Here is a 25,730-nt window from a genome sequence, read left to right as displayed (position 1 = left end):
AATTCCTCTGATATTGTTGAAATGAAATATCCTTCTTGTATTTATTTTTAATGTAATTCCTCTGATATTGTTGAAATGAAATATCGGTCTTGTATCTATTCTTGATGTAGTTCTTCTGATACTGTTGAAATGAAATATAGGTCTTGTATCTATTCTTGATGTAGTTCTTCTGATACTGTTGAAATGAAATATCAGTCTTGTATTTATTCGTAATGTAATCCTTCTGTGCCTGTTTAAAGCGACTGTTTGATTTGTATTTATTCTTTACAATATCTTTTCGTGATTCTTTAAATTGGGTATCTAATTTATATTTTTTCTTTAAAGCTAGTTTCTTAGAAGTTTTATACGGTACATCAATGGTGTATTTGTCTCTGCTATATGCCAACTTCTTTTCTCTGTACGTGGTACTAGTTTTATATAAATTTTGATATCTGTTAGCTGAGGTTTTTTCCTGATCATCTTGCAATTCTTCTTGTTTTTTTATTGCTCTCTGCTTCCTTTTACGCTCTTTGTCTTTATTTCTTTTCAATCTAGAACTAGAGCTAGTTCGGCCTTTTTTCTTTTTAACAGGTAAATTGGTATCAGTCATCAGATAATCTGAGGGAAGATTGAAATCACGAATAACAGAGCAATGGTATCGTGTTTCGTTCAGAAGACCTGAAACAGCTTTTTGCAATTTATAATTGTCTACGTGAAATTCACGTGTATCCATCATCAAATATCTTAATCATAGAATCAATATTCACATTTGCATGAACTATTTTAGTTCAATTTATATATCTCGTTGAGAACTATTAATAACGCGGCTAACACGTTCAATAGAATTGTATAAAATGGCTATAACTTGGTCAAAAACGTAGATTAAAATGGCGGTAAATTATTGACAAAAGGCATATAAATTGTATGACATTCAAGATTTACTTCAAATTGACAGCTCTGTTGATTTATAATGTGACAAGACTGCATATAAATTGTATGATATTCAAGATTTACTTCAAATTGACAGCTCTGTTGATTTATAATGTGACAAGACTGCATAAACAGTGTGGAACACTCTAAACAAGAGGCATCAACTATTATATGCTTTCTGTTAAAAAAAAATATAAAAGGAACTTCTGATTAGAAGTGGCTGGGGGTGCTCTCAACAAGAAACACAAACCGAAAAAATATGTAAATGGCAAGCGAATTACTGTGTGTGGAAAACAAAAAGTTTAGAGGAATCTCTGATTGGACATCTTGCATACAGTGTAATAGGCTCTCATCATGAGCAATATGTGAAACGACATCTGCTAGGTATGGATAATACTGTCCTTAAACAGGAGATTAGATATAGTTCTAATCGAACGTGGCTGTCTACTTATACATTTTACACAGTATGGTATTTTCTTAAACAAAATGGATCAACTGTAATATACTCTCTGTTGAGTAAAAATAAAAAGGACTTTGATTAGACGTGGCTGTGTATTTATACATCCTGCACACAGTGCGGTCAGCTTTCAGTGTGAGGAATATGTCTCACGACTTGACAAGGGTATAACTGTCCATCAAAGCAACTTGTAATCTGACGTGGCTATGGTCTCATATATCCTACACGACGTAGTAAGGACATTTCCCAGGTAAGGGTAACACTGTCTATTAACAGATCAGATAAAGTTCGAATCTATTAACGTGGCTGTGTACTACAACATATCACAGACAGTAAACATAGCAACTTGTTATCTGAATTTGCTGTGCTCTTATACATCCTATACAGCATAGTAACGACATTTGCCAGATAAGGGTAATAGTGTCCATTAACAGAAGATCAGATTAAGTTCTAATCTAACGTGGCTGTGTACTTATACATTTCACACATTATGGTACTCTCTTAAAAATGGGGCATTAAATGTACTATATTCTCAAGGCACTGTTGAATAAAAAACGTAAGGAACTTCTGATTTGAGGTGGCTGTGTACTTAATACATTTTACACAGTGTACTTAATACATTTTACACAGTGTACTTAAACATCTCGCAGACAGTGAGCAAAGCAACTTGTAATCTGACCTGGCTGCACTCTTATACGTCCTGCACAGCGTAGTAACGACATTTGTCAAGTAAGGGTAATACTGTCCATTAACAGAAGATCGATTAAGTTCTAATCTAACGTGGCTGTGTACTTATACATTTCACACAGTATGGTACTCTTAAAAATGGGGCATCAAATCTTCTCAAGGCTCTGTTGGATAAAAGACATAAGGAACTTTGGATTTGAGGTGGCTGTGTACTTAATACATTTTACACAGTGTACATTAACGGAAGATCAGATTAAGTTCCAAACTGACGTGGTAGTGTACTTATACATTTCACATAGTTAGGTACTCTCTAAAACCAGGGGCATTAAATGTACTATATTACCAAGGCACTCAAATTACTGTCTGTTGGATAAAAGACATGAGGAACTTCTGATTTGAGGTGGCTCTTATTCATTCTATACAGCATAGTAACGACATTTGACAGGTAAGGGTAATAGTGTCCATTAACAGAAGATCAGATTAAGTTCTAATCAAACGTGGCTGTGTACTTATACATTTCACACAGTATGGTACTCTCTCAAAAATAGGGCATTAAGTGTACTATATTCTCAAGGCACTATTGGATAAAAAACATATTCTCAAGGCACTGTTGGATAAAAAACGTAAGGAACTTTTGATTTGAGGTGGCTGTGTACTTAATACATTTAACACAGTGTACTTAAACATCTCGCAGACAGTGAGCAAAGTAACTTGAAATCTGACCTGGCTGCACTCATACATCCTGCACAGCGTAGTAACGACATTTGTCAAGTAAGGGTAATACTGTCCATTAACAGAAGATCGATTAAGTTCTAATCTAACGTGGCTGTGTACTTATACATTTCACACAGTATGGTACTCTTAAAAATGGGGCATCAAATCTTCTCAAGGCTCTGTTGGATAAAAGACATAAGGAACTTTGGATTTGAGGTGGCTGTGTACTTAATACATTTTACACAGTGTACATTAACGGAAGATCAGATTAAGTTCCAAACTGACGTAGTAGTGTACTTATACATTTCACATAGTTAGGTACTCTCTAAAACCAGGGGCATTAAATGTACTATATTACCAAGGCACTCAAATTACTGTCTGTTGGATAAAAGACATGAGGAACTTCTGATTTGAGGTGGCTCTTATTCATTCTATACAGCATAGTAACGACATTTGACAGGTAAGGGTAATAGTGTCCATTAACAGAAGATCAGATTAAGTTCTAATCAAACGTGGCTGTGTACTTATACATTTCACACAGTATGGTACTCTCTCAAAAATAGGGCATTAAGTGTACTATATTCTCAAGGCACTATTGGATAAAAAACATATTCTCAAGGCACTGTTGGATAAAAAACGTAAGGAACTTTTGATTTGAGGTGGCTGTGTACTTAATACATTTAACACAGTGTACTTAAACATCTCGCAGACAGTGAGCAAAGTATCTTGAAATCTGACCTGGCTGCACTCATACATCCTGCACAGCGTAGTAACGACATTTGTCAAGTAAGGGTAATACTGTCCATTAACAGAAGATCGATTAAGTTCTAATCTAACGTGGCTGTGTACTTATACATTTCACACAGTATGGTACTCTTAAAAATGGGGCATCAAATGTTCTCAAGGCTCTGGTGGATAAAAGACATAAGGAACTTTGGATTTGAGGTGGCTGTGTACTTAATACATTTTACACAGTGTACATTAACGGAAGATCATATTAAGTTCCAATCTGACGTGGTAGTGTACTTATACATTTCACATAGTTGGGTACTCTCTAAAACATGGGGCATTAAATGTACCATATTATCAAGGCACTCATATTACTGTCTGTTGGATAAAAGACATGAGGAACTTCTGATTTGAGGTGGCTGTGTACTTAATATATTTTACACAGTGTTGCACACTCATCAAGTGGCATTTGTATACTATATACTTGGTATTGAAAAAAGATAAAACGATCTTAAATTGGACGTGGCTGTGTACTTCAACATCTCGCAGGCAGTGAACATAGCAACTTGTAATCTAAATTAGCTGCGCTTTAATACATCCGACACAGCGCAGTTACGACATTTGCCAGTCAAGGATAATACTGTCAATTAACAGAAGATGAGATTAAGTTCTTATCTAACGTTGCTGTGTTCTTATACATTTCACACAGAATAGTTCCCTCTAAAACAAGAGGCATCAAATGTACTATATTCAGAAGGAATTCGTGTTACTGTCTCCTGTCAAAAAGATATGAGGAACTTCTGATGTGAGGTGGCTGTGTACTTAAACATGCTGCTCACAGTTTGGTAAGCTGTTATTGTGAGGAATAGGTCATACGACTTGGCAAGCGTATAACTGTCCATTAAAGCAACTTATAATCTGACTTGGCTACGCTCTTATACATCCTACACAGCGTTGTAACAATATTTGCCAGGTAAGGATAATACTGTCCACTAACAGAAGATCAGATTAAGTTCTAATCTAACGTGGCTGTGTACTTATAAATTTGACACAGAATAGTTTATTCTGAAACAAGAGGCATCAAATGTACTATATACACAAAGCACTCATATTACTGTCTGTTTGATAAAAGACGTGAGGAACTTGTTTTCAATAGCAAGGATACTAAATACATTGTACACACTGTTGCACACTCTCATCAAGCATTAGAATGTTTTATACTTGCTTTTGAAAAAAAGATCTTTGATTGGACATGGCTGTATACTTTAACATTTCACAGGCAGTTAACATAGCAACTTGTAATCTGAGTTTACTGAGCTCTTATACATCCTTCACAGTGTAGTATACTGTCAAGACGAGGCATCAATGTTATATTAGACTTTTGATCAAATACATATCTACGTATTATTAAGATCTTTGGAGTCAACATTACATCTATTGGGTGCAATAGGTTGACTGTGAGGAATCGTACATGGGGCTCCTGATTCATGTTCAATCTGTGATTAGAAGGGAGCTTTGAACTCTTGCATCCTCCACACGAAAAAATGGACTGACAAAATATGCACAAGGCACCCGTATTACTATATTTTAGCTACTTATACATATTACAATGTTGTACGCTCTCAACAAGCAGCATCAAATGTAATATACTTTCTGTTGATAAAACAACTTCTTATTAGACGTGGCTGAGTACTTATATATCCTATACACAGTGTGGTACGCTTTCAACACGATGTATTTGAAAATTTGAAACTCAAACATCTTATCTACAGATTGATGCAGTCCTAACCTGTAGGCCGATAATCAGTCATTTGAATTGGTCAAAATTATCCTGTGACAGGATTAAGGACTGCTCTGACCAGTCCTAGGACAAAAATCGAAAAACAGACTTGGTCCTTGAAAAGTTTTAATGTCTGCCAAAAGTTTAACTTGCAGACAGGTCCACTATTGATATAAGTTAACTTCGAACCAGTCCTACCAGAAGTTAACATAAGATTACTGCGAAACTACCTTTCAACAGTTTTGAATCTTATCCAACTGCTTCAAATGACCATTACGGTGAATTTTTCATAATTTTTTGGTGGGGGTTAAGGGGGGCATAAATGGAATTTGAAAGTGGACATTCTTATTAGGGGAGGGGGGTCTTATCTTCCTCTGCCAGTTACCAATACTGTAAATTTTAAGAAAATGTGGAGCATTTCTATCTTTTTTGATTTTTTTAATGTTTACATGGTAACGATAGCTATTCCCAAAATTCAAAAAGCAAACATCAATACAGATTCATTGATCTCTATGTAATATTCTTTAAAAAAAAATGCAGCTTTTATGTATTTTCCCATAAACTCAATGATAAACTTTCACCCTGTTTCCATGAGAACGACAGCCATTTCATAATTTTTTTTTGCATGCACATCTAGGCACATCCGTTTACACTTCCATAAAGTTTCATCAACTTGGGTCTTATAATGAAGATACATTTACAATTTAGATGTTTTTGTAGTTTCCATGGAAACGGTCGCCATCTTGAACCATTCTATGATTCGCATTGCCGCTTCCACACATGACAGTCAATAATATAATGAAGTTTCATTAAATTTGAATCATTCTTAAATTTTTTACCTTTTTGCATTGTTTCCATGGTGACCGCAACCATTTTAAGCATATCATAAAAGTTCACCAAAACCAAGAACTGGATTTTTTTCACGTTTGCAAAAAAAAAAAGTTCACCTAAAGCCAAAAACTGGATTTTTTTTCACGTTTGTTCTGATTCCATGGTAACGGCAGCCATCTTATCCATTTCATGCTTTGTGCACAACTTGGCCTGGGGGTCCTCACTATAGTAGAGTTCCATCAACATTGGTCCATTGGATTTTGAGAAATTGCCTGGACAATATTTGTAGCAAGAAAAATAAGTTAATTACTAGCAATAACGGATGGCACCCTTCCCCCCCAATTGCCAGTAGAGTTGCAGCCATTTTAAAAATTCCAAAGTCAAAGAGTGCATCTACAGATGTCTATTTACATTTTTGCAAAGTTTCATTAAGTTTGAAGCATTTTGAAATTTTAGATATTTTTGCTGTTTCCATGGTAACGCCGGCCATGGTAACGAACGGCCATTTTGAAAATTCCAACTTCAAAATGCATCTCTGCCTATGCCAGTTACCATTTCTGTAAATTCCAAAGTCAAGAAAAATAAGTTAATTGCTAGCAATAACGGATGACACCCTTCCCCCCATTGCTAGGTGAGCGGCAGCTATTTTAAAAATTCAAAAGTCAAAGAGTGCATCTAGAGATGTCTATTTACATTTTTGCAAAGTTTCATTAAGTTTGAAGCATTTTGAAAGTTTAGATATTTTTGCTGTTTCCATGGTTACGGTGGCCATTTTGAAAATTCCAACTTCAAAATGCATCTCTGCCTATTATGCCAGTTACCATTTCTGTAAAGTTTTTAAGCATTTTGAAATTGTAGATATTTTTTCTGTTTCCATGGTAACGGCGGCCATTTTCAAAGTTCCAACTTCAAAAGTCAACTCTGGGCATGCCAGTGACCATTTCTGTAAAGTTTCATCCAGTTTGCAGCATTTTTATTTTTTTTTGAAATTTTTGACCTTTTAGCATTGTTCCCATGGTAACTACAAATTTTTTGGAAATTCCAACTCCAAATGTGACATCTTCCAATGTTGCTCATCGGTACTGTGAAGTTTCATGAAGTTTGGAGTATTTTGATATTTTTGAAATTTTTGGTGTAGTTTCCATGGCAACATAGTAGTTCCAATGAGTTCCAAAATCATCCAACACCTGTATATAGTGTGCACCTACATTGTATCAAAATATAATGATTCTGAGTTAAAGCATATCCAAACAGTTCACCAAAATTTAAAGCATTTTGATTTTTTTCATAATTTTGCTGTTCCCATGGTAACGGCGGCCATTTTGAATATACCAAAGTCAAACCCTCGCTGCAATTTTTTCCCTCCATAATCATATATACCATCATATTCCATTTAATGTCTCTAGAATAAATTTAACATTGATGTTCTGGAATGTTCTGTGAAAATTCAAAGTTTTGACCTTTTTGCATTGTTTCCATGGTAACAACAGCTATTTTGGAAATTCCAACGCCAAATTCCACATCTTATAATGTTGCTCATCATTACTGTGAAGTTTCATTAAGTTTGGAGGACTTTGATATTTTTGAAATTTTTGGTGTAGTTTCCATGGCAACATAGTAGTTCCAATGAGTTCCAAAATCATCCAACACCTGTATATAGTGGGCACCTACATTGTATTAAAATATAATGATTCTGACTTAAAGCATATCCAAACAGTTCACCAAAACAAAAAACTGGATTTTTTCACATTTGTTCCGTTTCCATGGTAACGGCAGCCATCTTGAACCATTCCATGCTTCGTGCACAACTTGACATTGGGGTCCTCACTATAGTAGAGTTCCATCAACATTGGTCCATTGGATTTCGAGAAATCACCTGGACAAAATGTGTTGCAAGAAAAATAATAATAACTAGAATTGCCATTGCAAGCAATAGCGGATGTCACCCTTCCCCTATTGCCACTAAGCGGCAGCCATTTCAAAATGGTTTAACAGTGAATGCACATATATTCATGGCAATTCATCTTTCTGTAAATTTTCAGTACATTCAGAGCATTTTAGAAAAAATCACATTTCTGCTGTTTCCATGGCAACGGCAGCCATTTTGAAAATTTCAAAGTCAAAAGTCTCATCTGTACTTGCCAGTTAACAAGAATATCAAGTTTCATTAAGTTCAAAGCATTTTGAGAAATTTTGACTATTTTGCAGTTTCCATGGCAACGGTGGCCATTTTGTAAATTCCAACTTCAAAAGTCTCATCCAGACTTGCCAGTCAACAATCATATTAAGTTTGATTAATTTAGGAGCCTTTTGAAATTTTTGAAATATTTGGTCCTGTATCCATGGTAACAGAAGAGTTCCAATGATTGTCAAAATCAATCAAAAGCTGTATATAGTGGACAACTATATTGTGTAAAAATTTGATGATTTCAAGTTCTAGCATACCAAAATTATTTACCAAACCCTGAGGTTTTTAGAGCATTTTGACACTTATGCACTGTTTCCATGGTAACGGCAGACATTTTGGAAATTCCAACGCCAAATTACGCATCTACCAAAGTTGCTCATCGTTACTATGAAGTTTTAAAAAATTTGGAGCATTTTGAAATTTTTGAAATTTTTGGGGTAGTTTCCATGGCAACATAGTGGTTCCAATGATTGCCAATATCATCCAAAACCAATATATGGCTGGCACCTACATTGTGATAAAATATGATGATTCTGAGTTTAAGCATCTCTAAATTATTCACAAAACCAAAAACTGGAATTTTTCACAATTGTTCCGTTTCCATGGAAACGGCAGCCATTTTTTATGGTCTTAGACCCTACTGCAACCCGAAATTTTGTGTTCCTCCTTATAGTGAATTATCATTAAGATTGGTTCCATTTTACTCCAAAAAACCTGTCGGACAAAAAAAGGTGGAAGAATAATAATAACTAGAATTGCCATTGCAAGCAATAGCGGATGTCACCCTTCCCCTATTGCCAGAAAGCGGCAGCCATTTAAAAACAATTTAACAGTGAATGCAGATCAACGCATTGCGATATATCTTTCTGTAAATTTTCAGTACATTTTTAGCATTGTCAAACGTTTCACATTTCTGCTGTTTCCATGGCAACGGCGGCCATTTTGAAAATTCCAAAGTCAAAAGTCTCATCTATACATGCCAGTTAACAATAATATTAAGTTTGATTAAGTTTGGAGCATTTTGAAAATATTTGACATTTCTGCAGTTTCCATGGCAACGGTGGCCATTTTGGAAATTCCAACTCCAAAAATCTCATGCAGACTTGACAGTCAACAAATATATTAAGTTTCATAAATTTTGGAGCATTTTGAAATTTTTGAAATTTTTGACATTTTGTCTGGTTTCTATGGTAACACAGACCATTCCAAATTTTTAATGGCAGATACTCCATTGGTACATGGGAGGGAACATACCATCAGAGTTTCAATGGATTTGACCTACCATTTTAAGGAAGTAAATGCCACTTTTTAAGGTTTTTAAAGCCTTTTGACCATTTTTGCCTTGTTTCCATGGTAACACAAGACATTTTCGAAATTCCAACGCCAAATTCCACCTCTATCAAAGTTGCTCATCGTTATGCTAAAGTTTCAAAAAATTTGGAGCATTTTGATATTTTTGAAATTTTTGGTGTAGTATCCATGGCAACATAGTAGTTCCAATGAATACCAAAAATCATCCAAAAGAAGTATATAGTGGGCACCTACATTGTATCAAAATATAATGATTCTGAGTTTAAGCATCTCCAAATTATTCACCAAAACCCAAAAATTTAATTTTTCACATTTGTTCTGTTTCCATGGTAACGGCAGCCATTTTTAATGGTCTTATGACCTACTGCAACCGGGAATTTTGTGTTCCTTATTATAGTCAACTATCATTAGGATTGGTTCCATTGTCTCCAAGAAAACTGCCGGACAAAATCATTGGAAGAATAATAATAATAATAGTAAAGAAACAGAGGAAAAGCAATATGTCACCCGACATTGTCGATCGGGTGACATAATAACTAGATTTGTAATTGCTAGCAATAACGGATGGCACCCTCGTCCCCCCATTGCCAGGCGAGCGGCAACCATTTTGAAATTTCCAAAGTTAAAGAGCGCATCTACAGATGTCTATCAACATTGTTGTAAAATTTCATCAATTTTGGAGCATTTTGAAATTTTTGAATTTTGTGTTGTTTCCATGGAAACCGCGGCCATTTTGGAAATTCCAAAGTCGAATACCAACTCTTGATTTGCCACTTAGCATGTCTGTCAATTTTCAGAAAGTTAGGAGCAATTTGAAATTTTTGGACATTTCTGCTGTTTCCATGGTAACGGTGACCATTTCCAAAATTCCAAAGAAACCTACCACATTGGCATATGATAAGGAACATACCATTAAAGTTTTAATGGTTGGATATACCATATTAAGAGTTTAAATACTACTTTAAGATTTTCACCATAGGGTTTAATGCTAAACATATTTAGTTTCCATGGCAATATAGTAGTTCCAAAGATTCCCAAAATCATCTCAAACCTGTATATGGTGGACACCAACAATATATACAAATTTTATGATTTTCAGTTCAGGATTATTCAAAATATACACCAAAAACCAAAAAAATATTTTTTTACATTTTTTCTGTTTCCATGGTAACGGCGGCCATCTTGCACATGCCAAAGTCTGCTGCACAACTTCACATGGAGTTTCACATTGTGGTATAATTCCATCAACATTGGTCCATTCAATTCCGAGAAATAGCGTGGACAAAATGTGTGGAAGAATAAAAATAACTAGAATTGCCATTGCAAGCAATAGCGGATGTCACCCTTCCCCCTATTGCCACTAAGTTGCAGCCATTTCAGAATCGTTTAACAGTGAATGCACATATATGCATGGCAATACATCTTTCTGTAAATTTTTAGTACATTCACAGCATTTTAAAAATTTCACATTTCTGCCGTTTCCATGGCAACGGCAGCCATTTTGAAAATTTCAAAGTCAAAAGCCTCTTCATTACTTGTCAGTTAACCATAATATCAAGTTTTATTAAGTTTAAAGCATTTTGAAATTTTTTGACTTTTTTGCAGTTTCCATGGCAACGGTGGCCATTTTGGAAATTCCGAAGTCAAAAGTCTCATCCAGACTTGGCAGTCAACAATAATATTAAGTTTCATCAATTTTGGAGCATTTTGAAATTTTTGAAATATTTGATCCTGTATCCATGGTAACAGAGTAGTTCCAATGATTGTCATAATCATTCAAAACCTGTATATAGTGGACAACTATATTGTATAAAAATTTGATGATTTTAAGTTCAAGCATACCAAAGTTATTCACCAAACCCTGAAATTTTTGGAGCATTTTGACCTTTTTGCATTGTTTCCATGGACACGGCAGACATTTTGGAAATTCCAAAGCCAAATTCCACATCTACCAAAGTTGCTCATCGTTATGCTAGAATTTCAAAAAATTTGGAGCATTTTCATTTTTTTGAAATTTTTGGTGTAGTATCCATGGCAACATAGCAGTTCCAATGATTGCCAAAATCATCCCAAAGCAGTATATAGTGGGCACCTACATTGTATTAAAATCTAAAGATTTTAAGGTTAAGCATTCTCAAACAATTCACCTAACTCCAAAATTATATTTTTTCACCATTTTTCCGTTTCCATGGAGATGGCAGCCATTTTTTTAGTGCCAATATTAAAAAGCAACAGGAAAGTCAGGGTCCCTTGTTATAATGCACCATCATTCAGATTGGTTCCTTTGGCCCTGAGAAAGCGAGCGGACAAAATTAGGTGGAAGAAAAATAATAATAATAATAGGGAAAAAGAAACAGAGGAAAAGCAATATGTCACCCGACATTGTCGATCGGGTGACATAATAAGAAAAAAAGAAACGTAGAATAACAATATGTCACCCCAACTCCGTTGAGGGTGCCATAATAATAAGAAACTAGATTTGTAATTGCTAGCAATAACGGATGGCACCCTTCCCCTATTGCCAGGTGAGCGGCGGCCATTTAGAAAATTCCAAACTCAAAAGTCAAGTCTACATAAATGTAAGCTAGGCAACATTTGTTATAAGTTTCCTTAAATTTGAAGCATTTTGAAGTTTTTCATATTTTTGCTGTTTCCATGGTAACGGCGGCCATTTTGAATATTCCAAAGTCAAACCCATGCTGCATTTTTTGCCCTCCATAATAATATACCATTTAATGTCTCTAGACTAAATTTAACATTGATGTTCTGGAATGTTCTGTGAAAATTCAAAGTTTTGACCTTTTTGCATTGTTTCCAAGGTAACAACAGATATTTTGGAAATTCCAACGCCAAATTCCACATCTTCCAATGTTGCTCATCGTTACTGTGAAGTTTCCTGAAGTTTGGAGCATTTTGAGAATTTCGAAATTTTTGGTGTAGTTTCCATGGCAACATAGTAGTTCCAATGAGTGCCAAAATCATCCAACACCTGTATATAGTGGGCACCTACATTGTATTAAAATATAATGATTCTGAGATAAAGCATATCCAAACAGTTCACCAAAACAAAAAACTGGATTTTTTCACATTTGTTCTGTTTCCATGGTAACGGTAGCCATCTTGAACCATTCCATGCTTCCTGCAACTCTGCACCTGGGGGTCCTTACTATAGTAGAGTTCCATCAACATTGGTCCATTGGATTTCGAGAAATCACCTGGACAAAATTTGTTGCAAGAAAAATAATAATAACTAGATTTGTAATTGCTAGCAATAACGGATGGCACCCTTCCCCCATTGTCAGGTGAGCGGCAGCCATTTTGAAAATTCCAAAGTCAAATAGTGCATCTACAGATGTCTAGTAACATTTTTGCAAAGTTTCATTAAGTTTGAAGCAATTTGAAATTTTGGATAATTTTGCTGTTTCCATGGTAACGGTGGCCATTTTGAAAATTCCAAACTCAAAAGTCAAGTCTACATAAGCTATGCAACATTTGTTATAAGTTTCCTTAAATTTGAAGCATTTTGAAGTTTTTCATATTTTTGCTGTTTCCATGGTAACGGCGGCCATTTTAAATATTCCAAAGTCAAACCCCCGCTGCAATTTTTGCCCTCCATAATCATATATACCATCATATACCATTTAATGTCTCTAGAATAAATTTAACATTGATGTTCTGGAATGTTCTGTGAAAAATTCAAAGTTTTGACCTTTTTACATTGTTTCCATGGTAACAACAGATATTTTGGAAATTCCAACGCCAAATTCCACATTTTCCAATGTTGCTCATCGTTACTGTGAAGTTTCATGAAGTTTGGAGCATTTTGATATTTTTGAAATTTTTGGTGTAGTTTCCATGGCAACATAGTAGTTCCAATGAGTGCCAAAATCATCCAACACCTGTATATGGCCGGCACCTACATTGTATCAAAATATAATGTTTCGGAGTTTAAGCATATCAAAACAGTTCACCAAAACAAAAATCAGGATTTTTTCACATTTGTTTCGTTTCCATGGCAACGGCAGCCATCTTGATGATGACATACCCCGATTGCAAATCTGCACATGCTGGTTAACATTATGGTTAAGTTCCATTAACATTGGTTCATAAAATTCCAAGATATAAGCTGGACAAAAATAGTGGAAGAAAAAAAATAATAAGAAAAAAAGAAACGTAGAAAAGCAATATGTCACCCCAACTCCGTTGAGGGTGCCATAACTAGAATTGCCATTGCAAGCAATAGCGGATGTCACCCTTCCCCTATTGCCACTAACCGGCAGCCATTTCAAAATGGTTTAACAGTGAATGCACATATATTCATCTTTCTGTAAATTTTCAGTACATTCAGAGCATTTTTAAAAAATTCACATTTCTGCTGTTTCCATGGCAACGGCAGCCATTTTGAAAATTTCAAAGTCAAAAGTCTCATCTGTACTTGCCAGTTAACAATAATATTAAGTTTCATTAAGTTCAAAGCATTTTGAGAAATTTTGACTTTTTTGCAGTTTCCATGGCAACGGTGGCCATTTTGGAAATTCCAACTCCAAAAATTTCATGCAGACTTGACAGTCAACAATCATATTAAGTTTCATTACTTTTGGAGCAATTTGAAATTTTTGAAATTTTTGACATTTTGGCTGGTTTCTATGGTTACACAGACCATTCCAAATTTCTAATGGCAGATACCACATTGGTACATGGGAGGGAACATACCATCAGAGTTTCAATGGATTTGACCTACCATTTTAAGAAAGTAAATGCCACTTTTAGGTGTTTTTGGACCATTTTGACCATTTTTGCCTTGTTTCCATGGTAACACAAGACATTTTCGAAATTCCAACGCCGAATTGCACATCTTCCAATGTTGCTCATCATTGCTGTGAAGTGTCATTAAATTTGGAGCATTTTGATATTTTTGAAATTTTTGGTGTGGTATCCATGGCAACATAGTAGTTCCAATGAATGCCAAAAATCATCTAAAACAAGTATATGCCCGGCACCTACATTGTATCAAAATATAATGATTCTAAGTTAAAGCATCTCCAAATAATTCCCAAAAACCAAAAAGTGGAATTTTTCACATTTGTTCCGTTTCCATGGTAACGGCAGCCATTTTTAATGGTCCTATGACCTACTGCAACCCGAAATTTTGTGTTCCTCATTATAGTTGACTATCACTAAGATTGGTTCCATTGCCTTCAAAAAATCTGCCGGACAAAAATCATTGGAAGAATAAGAATAATAATAACAAAGAAACGGAGGAAAAGCAATATGTCACCCGACATTGTCGATCGGGTGACATAATAAGAAAAAAAAGAAACGTAGAATAACAATACGTCACCCCAACTCCGTTGAGGGTGCCATAAAAAAAGAAACGTAGAATAACAATACGTCACCCCAACTCCGTTGAGGGTGCCATAATAATAATAGTGAAAAAGAAACAGAGGAATAGCAATATGTCACCCGACATTGTCGATCGGGTGACATAATAACAAAGAAACAGAGGAAAAGCAATATGTCACCCGACATTGTCGATCGGGTGACATAATAATAAGAAAAAAAAAAGAAACGTAGAATAACAATACGTCACCCCAACTCCGTTGAGGGTGCCATAATAAGAAACGATACAAAAACAATAAGTCCCCAAAAACTCCGTTTTGGTGACTTAACTAGATTTGTAATTGCTAGCAATAACGGATGGCACCCTCGTCCCCCCATTGCCAGGATAAAGGCAGCCATTTTGAAATTTCCTAAGTCAAAGAGCATATCTACACATGGAAACTATGATTTTTGTAAAGTTTTATTAAGTTTGGAGCATTTTGAAATTTTTGACATTTTAGTAATTTCCATGGTTACGGCGGCCATTTTGAAATTTCTAACTCCAAAATGCAATTCTGCCCATGCCAGTTATCATTTCTGTAAAGTTTCATCTAGTTTGCAGCATTTTGAATTTTTTGAAATTTTTGATATTTCTACTGTTTCCATGGTTACAGTAGATAATTCCAAAATTCTAAAAGCAGGCATCTCATTGCCATATGTCATGTTATATATCAATACAGTTTCATTGATCTCTTTGCAATATTCTTAAAGAAAATGCAGCTTTTATGTATTTGTCCATAGGCTCAATGTTAAACATTTGCCCTGTTACCATGACAATGGCGGCCATTTTGGAATTTCTAAATATTGTCTTGACATCTAGGCATACCAAGGAACATTTCCATAAAGTTTCATCCAGCTAGGTCTTATAATGAAAGATTTAGAATTTTGAAAATTTTTCTTTTTTTTGCAGTTTCCATGGAAACGGCGGCCATTAAAAAAAATTCCAGAGTCAGATGCACAACTTCACATGGAGGTCCTCATTATGTTATAGTTCCAACATTATTGGATCACTCAATTCTTAGAAACACGATGGACAAAATGTGTGGAAGAATAATAAAAACTAGAATTGCCATTGCAAGCAATAGCGGATGTCACCCTTCCCCCCATTGCCACTAAGCGGCAGCCATTTCAAAAACTTTTAACAGTGAATGCACATATTTGCATGGCTTTACATTTTTCTGTAAATTTTCAGTACATTTAGATCATTTTAAAAACATGACATTTTTGCTGTTTCCATGGCAACGGCAGCCATTTTGAAAGTTACAAAGTCAAAAGTCTCATCTATACATGCCAGTTTACAATATTATTAAGTTTCATTAAGTTTGGAGCATTTTGAAAATATTTGACATTTTTCCAGTTTCCATGGCAACGGTAGCCATTTTGGAAATTCCAACTTCAAAAGTTTCATGCAGACTTGACGGTCAACAATCATAGTAAGTTTCATTACTTTTTGAGCATTTTGAAATTTTTGAAATTTTTGACATTTTGGCTGGTTTCTATGGTTACACAGACCATTCCAAATTTCTAATGGCAGATACCACATTGGTACATGGGAGGGAACATACCATCAGAGTTTCAATGGATTTGACCTACCCTTTTAAGAAAGTAAATGCCACTTTTAGGTGTTTTGGGACCATTTTGACCATTTTTGCATTGTTTCCATGGAAACGGCAGACATTTTGGAAATTCCAACACCAAATTCCACATCTACCAATGTTGCTCATCGTTACCATGAAGTTTCAAAAAATTTGGAGCATTTTGATATTTTTGAAATTTTTGGTGCAGTTTCCATGGCAACATAGTAGTTCCAATGATTGCCAAAATCATCCAAAACAAGTATATGGCTGGCACCTACATTGTATCAAAATATGATAATTCTGAGTTTAAGAATCTCCAAATTATTCACCAAAACCAAAAACTGGAATTTTTCACAATTATTCTGTTTCCATGGAAACGTCAGCCATTTTTTATGGTCTTAGACCCACCTGCACCCCGAAATTTTTTGTTCCACCTTATAGTGAACTATCATTAAGATTGGTTCCATTTTACTCCAAAAAACATGCCGGACAAAATAGGTGGAAGTATAATAATAATAATAATAATAATACAGAAAAAGAAACAGAGGAAAAGCAATATGTCACCCGACATTGTCGATCGGGTGACATAACTAGAATTGCCATTGCAAGCAATAGCGGATGTCACCCTTCCCCTATTGCCACTAACCGGCAGCCATTTCAAAATGGTTTAACAGTGAATGCACATATATTCATCTTTCTGTAAATTTTCAGTACATTCAGAGCATTTTTAAAAAATTCACATTTCTGCTGTTTCCATGGCAACGGCGACCATTTTGACCATTTTTGCATTGTTTCCATGGAAACGGCAGACATTTTGGAAATTCCAACACCAAATTCCACATCTACCAATGTTGCTCATCGTTACCATGAAGTTTCAAAAAATTTGGAGCATTTTGATATTTTTGAAATTTTTGGTGCAGTTTCCATGGCAACATAGTAGTTCCAATGATTGCCAAAATCATCCAAAACAAGTATATGGCTGGCACCTACATTGTATCAAAATATGATAATTCTGAGTTTAAGAATCTCCAAATTATTCACCAAAACCAAAAACTGGAATTTTTCACAATTATTCTGTTTCCATGGAAACGTCAGCCATTTTTTATGGTCTTAGACCCACCTGCACCCCGAAATTTTTTGTTCCACCTTATAGTGAACTATCATTAAGATTGGTTCCATTTTACTCCAAAAAACATGCCGGACAAAATAGGTGGAAGTATAATAATAATAATAATAATAATACAGAAAAAGAAACAGAGGAAAAGCAATATGTCACCCGACATTGTCGATCGGGTGACATAACTAGAATTGCCATTGCAAGCAATAGCGGATGTCACCCTTCCCCTATTGCCACTAACCGGCAGCCATTTCAAAATGGTTTAACAGTGAATGCACATATATTCATCTTTCTGTAAATTTTCAGTACATTCAGAGCATTTTTAAAAAATTCACATTTCTGCTGTTTCCATGGCAACGGCAGCCATTTTGAAAATTTCAAAGTCAAAAGTCTCATCTGTACTTGCCAGTTAACAATAATATTAAGTTTCATTAAGTTCAAAGCATTTTGAGAAATTTTGACTTTTTTGCAGTTTCCATGGCAACGGTGGCCATTTTGGAAATTCCAACTCCAAAAATTTCATGCAGACTTGACAGTCAACAATCATATTAAGTTTCATTACTTTTGGAGCAATTTGAAATTTTTGAAATTTTTGACATTTTGGCTGGTTTCTATGGTTACACAGACCATTCCAAATTTCTAATGGCAGATACCACATTGGTACATGGGAGGGAACATACCATCAGAGTTTCAATGGATTTGACCTACCATTTTAAGAAAGTAAATGCCACTTTTAGGTGTTTTTGGACCATTTTGACCATTTTTGCCTTGTTTCCATGGTAACACAAGACATTTTCGAAATTCCAACGCCGAATTGCACATCTTCCAATGTTGCTCATCATTGCTGTGAAGTGTCATTAAATTTGGAGCATTTTGATATTTTTGAAATTTTTGGTGTGGTATCCATGGCAACATAGTAGTTCCAATGAATGCCAAAAATCATCTAAAACAAGTATATGCCCGGCACCTACATTGTATCAAAATATAATGATTCTAAGTTAAAGCATCTCCAAATAATTCCCAAAAACCAAAAAGTGGAATTTTTCACATTTGTTCCGTTTCCATGGTAACGGCAGCCATTTTTAATGGTCCTATGACCTACTGCAACCCGAAATTTTGTGTTCCTCATTATAGTTGACTATCACTAAGATTGGTTCCATTGCCTTCAAAAAATCTGCCGGACAAAAATCATTGGAAGAATAAGAATAATAACTAGAATTGCCATTGCAAGCAATAGCGGATGTCACCCTTCCCCCAATGGCCACTAAGCGGCAGCCATTTCAAAATTGTTTAACAGTGAATGCACATATATGCATTGCAGTACATCTTTCTGTAAATTTTCAGTACATTAAGAGCATTTTAGAAAATTTCACATTTTTGCTGTTTCCATGGCAACGGCAGCCATTTTGAAAATTCCGAGGTCAAAAGTCTCATCTTTACATGCAAGTTAACAATAATATCAAGTTTCATAAAGTTTGGAGCATTTTGAAAATATTTGACATTTCCGCAGTTTCCATGGCAACGGTGGCCATTTTGGAAATTCCAACTTCAAAAGTCTTATTCAGACTTGTCAGTGTACCATCATATTAAGTTTCATCAATTTTGGAGCATTTTGAATTTTTTGAAATTTTTGACATTTGGGATGGTTCCTATGGCAACAGAGACCGTTTCCAAAATTCAATGGCATATACCACATTGGTACATGGGAGGGACCAAACCATCAAAGTTTCAATCAATTTGACCTACCATTTTAAGAAAGTAAATGCCACTTAAAGGTTTTTGGACCATTTTGATCTGTTTTGTATTGTTTCCATGGTAACGGCAGACATTTTCGATATTGCAACACCAAATTCCACATCTACCAATGTTGCTCATCATTACTGTGAAGTTTTATAAAATTTGGAGCATTTCCATATTTTTGAAATTTTTGGTGTAGTATCCATGGCAACATAGCAGTTCCAATGATTGCCAAAATCATCCAAAACCAGTATATGCCCGGCACCTACATTGTATCAAAATATAATGATTCTAAGTTAAAGCATTTCCAAATAATTCATGAAAACCAAAAACTGGAATTTTCCATTATTTTTCGGTTTCCATGGTGATGGCAGCCATTTTTTAGTTCCAAAGTTGCACTGCAACTGGAAAGTTAGGGTTCCTTGTTATAGTGCACCATCATTCAGATTGGTTCCTTTGGCTCTGAGAAAACTGCCGGACAAAACTAGGTGGAAGAAAAATAATAATAATAATAATAGTGAAAAAGAAACAGAGGAATAGCAATATGTCACCCGACATTGTCGATCGGGTGACATAATAACAAAGAAACGGAGGAAAAGCAATATGTCACCCGACATTGTCGATCGGGTGACATAATAAGAAAAAAAAAGAAACGTAGAATAACAATACGTCACCCCAACTCCGTTGAGGGTGCCATAATAAGAAAAAAAAGAAACGTAGAATAACAATATGTCACCCCAACTCCGTTGAGGGTGCCATAATTAAGATAAAATTTATCCAATGTTTAACACCCAGTTAAATAATTTTTCACATTTAAGCTGTGACATCAGAAACTAACAAAAGAAAAAGAATTTTCCAATCATTGAAGTGCAACTCACAAATTTGTGAACTCAAAAGTATGTCATTCCTTAAAATTTCAATATTTTGCATTGATAATTGGCAGTATTTACAAAGAGTAATTAAAAGTTTTTTCATCAGTCATATTGTTAATCCATAACCTCCCTCAGTTTTCTGCAGATATTTACTTGTCAAGCTTTAAAGTCCAGTTGTCTTTCCTCGGCATCAGGTCAAAATGTTTTTATTTTGTACTCATCTAAGATTGATTTGGCTATTTTTAGATTCATTTTGGTCATACAGATCTTTGACTGTTTCAGTTTTTATCTTTCAGATATTTGGCTTTGAGAGTTCTTGATTGAGGTAAATCCAGGAAAGAGTTTTGGACATATGAAATTTAAAACATGCTGTTTTTATTTTTTCTCTCTTTGCAATTTCAGACCCTTAAAGTTCAAATACTTGACTACTTTCTATATAGAATAATACATGGCAAAATTCGTATCATATGCCGTATCATCCCGAGATACCAATATCAGCCAGAGGGCCTTTAGGCCCGAGGGATGATATTGGTCGAGGGTGATACGGCGTGTGATACGGATTTTGCAATGTATTATTCTGTTTATCATATATTTTTTATAACCAAATTAAACCGTACAAAAATGCATTTGTGCAGAAACAAACTTCACGAAAATTATGATCAAATAAACAATAAAACTTCAGATAATTCTACATCTTATTGTACTATTTTATATAAAAATCGCTCGTCAAGTTACTGGCTAATAATTATTTGGAAAAAAATTGATTTTAAGTTGAAATGATGGGACGTTTTTTTTTTTAATAGAAATCATTTTTTTCCCTAAGCCTGAAAATGCAGCAACTGGATGTTATAGGTCAAACGTTGACGTCATTCTAATTATGACATCACGCCAGGTATGCGATACGGATTTTGCTATGCGATACGGGGTATGCGATACATAGAGAATAATACATGGCAAAATCCGTATCATATGTCGTATCATCCCGAGACATCAATATCAGCCCAAGGGCCTTTAGGCCCGAGGGATGATATTGGTCGAGGGTGATACGGCATGTGATACGGATTTTGCCATGTATTATACACTTTATCATATATTTCAACAGAAGAGTATTATATTATATGAACTGTTTTCTGATCCATAGCACTGGGTTACCTTCAGTTCTACTTTTGTCTTGTTACAAAGGCCTTAAAAGAACTGCTCAATTACTTATCCGAAGCACCTGGGTTACCTTACAATTTGCGTGCTGTTGTTTTAAAAATATTTTGTTTATTATTGTATTAATTTGTGTGTTTTGTATTTTTCATAGTTGCATTTAGTGTGCCAAAAAATATGAAAACTTGACGTTCGTGACGTCACATACAATATGAAAACTCGACGTTCGTGACGTCACATACCAAACAATGACGTCATTCAAAAAATTTACCTATTTTGAGGAAAATTTTTCTTAAGCAAAAAAAACAAAAAAAAACTGACTTTATGTAAAAAAAAAAGAAAAAAAAAAAAAGTAGGGGTGTGATAAAGGGTAGGGGTGTGATAAAGGGTATGCGATAAAGGGTAGGGGTGTGATAAAGGGTATGCGATAAAGGGTGCGCATCAAAGTTGTGCGATATGGATTAAACAGCAGGCTATTTATCACATATGCAAAACTACTGTATTTATTACTAAACATATGATAAAGGGTAGGTGATACAGACTGGAAAAAAGAACCTTTATTAGATATACAAAATTGCTGTATTTTGTACTAAATATATGATAAATATAGAATAATACATGGCAAAATCCGTATCGCATGCTATATCATCACGAGAAACCAATATCAGTCCTGAGGGCTGAAGGTCCCGAGGGCTGATATTGGTCGAGTGGTGATACAGCATGCGATACGGATTTTGCCATGTATTATTCTGTTTATCATATATTTATACAGAATCAGATTCATGCAATATCTGTATTTTTTTAAATCGTCCGAAAATATACGGGATTGCTATGCGATACGGGGTATGCGATACGGGTTTAGCCATGCGATACGGGGTATGCGATACAGGGTATGTGATACAGACTGGAAAAAAGAACCTTTATTAGATATACAAAATTGCTGTATTTTGTACTAAACATATGATAAATCATGTTATCATATGTGATAAATCTTACATTTTGCCTAAATTGGTTTATTTTTACCAAGGAAGAGAAATATTTACCTGTTAGATGCTATTTTAGTAAAGTAGAAGCTGATATTTTTGTCGACTCTGTCTAGGGACTCCTGTATAAATCTAGGCTGCTCTTTGTAGGCCCTCAGTGTTGAGGCTCCATTAATAGTCTCACTAAAGTGATTAAATATTGGAGACTTTGTTGTGGACTCCAACCTTTGTAACTGTCTAGAGGTAGGTATATAAAATTTCTGTAAATAAAAAATTTGAAAAAGATTGGTCATTCAAATATTATGAAGGATGTTGTGGTTTGTTGGTCTTTTAATGCCAAGATTTCCCGCATGTTGTTTATCAATCCCATTAAATTAAGATATCTAAAATTACCTTTTAATATTTTATCTGTCTACATATCAATCTATCTTTTTTTCAATCAATATTATAAATAAATCATGTTTTCAAGAGTTAATCGTACATCTGTTTATTTAAATCTCAATCCAGTGGGAAGAAGGATAACTCTTTGTGAGTTTTACAAGAAGATCTGTCTACATGCAGTTCTAAAGAAGGATTAAGTTAAAAAAAAGTTTTGAGATACAGCAGTTTTAGTGAACAACATATAATCAGTCACCTAGTATAATAAGAGTGCACACTCTGAAATGTCTTGCCTGTTTTACTTATCATAGAATTAATATTGAAAGTATGTAATATGAAGGTTTTAGTGTAGGTATCAAATGAACTAAACATAATCAATGTTGTATGGAAATGAGGTCATGGTCATTTGAACCCTGCTAGATAGACATGTACACCTCACAGTCATGCTATACACTAAAATCATACCACTAACCACTGAACCATGGTACTGAGGATAGTTTGTGGATTGCATGATAAATAAATGTCATATTTCAAGTGGGTCTCATTGGGGTCTAAGCGTGACACAGGATTGCTGATTTTTTGGTAAGCGTGACACGTGAAAGTCAAATTGTTGTGCCCTGAAAACAGAAAATGAAGTCTAGTGGGACACGGGAAATAACAAAAAACTGAGAACTGCATAGTGTAAGTGGGATACGGAAATCTGACAAAACAGTTAGGGGAACAGTGTTTTCCATTCGGCATTTAAGCCGGGTGTGCCGACCACCTTTCGATTTTAGGAGGTGGTCGGCTTTTTTTTCAAATTTCGGATTTTTTTCGGTTCGGTACCGTTAGAATTTGAATACTAATCGCGCCTCACTGATTTGTTTTCATTGACAAAGATGGCGTCCAATCGTCAAATTTCAATGTTTACATTTATCAATCGGGGTACAAGAAAGGCAGATTACGATGATGATAAAGAAAATACTAGACCAAATAAGTTAAATAAAATTGATAGTAATGTTGAAGTTGTGGAAATTGAACAAAAATCAACCAAACAACGGAAAAGACACGCAAGTGAAGACAAATATGAGCAAGACTTCAAATCAAATGGCTTATAGTCACAGAGGAAGGATACTACTGTTCTATGGGCCAAAAATACGGCACAAAAGCAAGAAACAGGACATAAAATTGTTAATGAAAGAAGAGAGAAAAGAGATAAATTGTTGAAAAAAAATCAAATCAAAGAATATTTGACAATTAATATGACTACGTGACTACCATGACTACGTCTATTTATGTTTGTTCAACTCCATTAAATGTGAATATAATACTAATCTTTATTTTTGTGACCCCCACGTGCACCCACAGTAAATTAAAAAAAAAAAACAGGTGGACATTTAAAAAAAAACCAACCGGTTGCAAGTGATTTTTTTCAAAACACCCACCTTCCCTTAGTGAAAAAAGGAAAACACTGGGGGATCCGGGATCAGAACCCCCAAATTAGACCCCTTTCAAGCTGCCCACGAATGTATGTAAATGTTTTATTTCTGACATCTTAACAATAATATAATAGTTGTAGCCTTTGTATGAGGTCAATACATGATATATATATTTGTCCTCCATCAATATACTACTTGCAGGTCGATAAATCCCTATATTGACTATATTCAAAGGTAATTATTCTTCAATTATAGCCTTTGTGTGAGGTCAATTTAAGGATCTATTGACCTGAAAGAAGTATATGATTGATAACGAAGTCAGAGGTCGATATACTTCATTGGGTCGATATATCCTGTATTGACCTCATACAAAGGCTATACTTATTATATTATCAATATCCGACCATATTTGTATCAATCATTTAATTTTGTTGAAATTTTATAGATGTCTCATTGTCACTTTGACAATAACAACATATTAGTCTTTCTTTCAATTATTTTTTTTAATTTTTTTTTGTGTACATCTTATGTATTTGAAGATTTTTTTCAAATTATCGATCATAAATAAACCCTATTAAAAACTTTTAACAATATCATGAAATTCATTCGATGTTGATACAAAGTATATTGGTTTTTAGATATTCTAAAAATAACTGCACAATATCACTATTGCTATCTGCTGTTTTCTATCTACCTTCAAAAATATAGTTTAACATGTGACTATCCCTGAACGAATCAAATTAGTTAAAATATACGAATTAATAATATTGAATAATATAACACCTTTACCTACCTGCATGAGGTAATATACAATGGCCAGTGGTAAAACAACAGCTAGAAATATAGGTGTACTGTAAGTTATAACAACCAATGTACTCAATGTGCCGATCGTTGTGCCTAGAAACATCCTAAAGTTCATGGGTAACATGCTGTCTATGGTTGCAACATCACTGGAAAATCTATTTACAATTCTACCGACTGGTGTTGTATCAAAGAAGGCCATTGGAGCTTTCATTATATTGTTTAACATGTCGTAATGGAGTTGTCCTGAAGCTCTGACCTGTCGTAGTATGGCAACAAGGGAGTAAATCAATACCATTATACCTAAAAATACAAAATATAAAACATGATGGTAAGATGGAATAAACTGCTTCGCTGAGCACAGCTGGATAAGCACCAGAGGTCCATCCCTGAACAGTTGGGGCAAAAATGGATTTCTTGCTGTTGTGCAATACACTATACATGTGCTGTTGCGCAATACTTAGTAAATCAGTTGTCAGACTATAAACAAATAAAGTTCAATTAATTCTCAATATCATATTAGAAATTTATGAAAATCAAAAGGGAGCTTACATCAATAAATATTAACAACTCACCAAAGTTTCATGAGAATTGCTGACAACATTTTTGAGATATTGTCCAAAACTGGAAAATCCCCCCTTTTTTAAGGAATAAAACCCCATAACTCAGAAATGTAAAATGTAAAGTTTATAAAATTCTAAAGGGAGCTT

At 34.7% G+C, this 25,730-nt stretch overlaps 1 protein-coding gene across 1 annotated transcript in view; it reads right to left on the bottom strand.

Annotated features, from left to right (window-relative positions):
* The window catches only part of LOC139524339 (multidrug resistance-associated protein 1-like), a 119,647-nt gene that overhangs the window by 62,959 nt on the left and 30,958 nt on the right, over positions 1–25,730 (bottom strand). Inside the window, exons 23-24 of the mRNA XM_071319104.1 lie at positions 25,013–25,323; positions 22,484–22,683 (exon numbers count right to left, since the gene is read on the bottom strand). Of these exons, the coding sequence (XP_071175205.1) occupies positions 22,484–22,683; positions 25,013–25,323 (511 nt within the window). The remainder of the gene's footprint in view (positions 1–22,483; positions 22,684–25,012; positions 25,324–25,730) is intronic.

This window comes from Mytilus edulis, chromosome 5, assembly GCF_963676685.1.
Source record: "Mytilus edulis chromosome 5, xbMytEdul2.2, whole genome shotgun sequence".
NCBI classification, from domain to species: domain Eukaryota; kingdom Metazoa; phylum Mollusca; class Bivalvia; order Mytilida; family Mytilidae; genus Mytilus; species Mytilus edulis.
The sequence above is the reverse complement of the archived record's forward strand: the minus strand, read 5'-3'. Positions and strand labels throughout refer to the sequence as shown.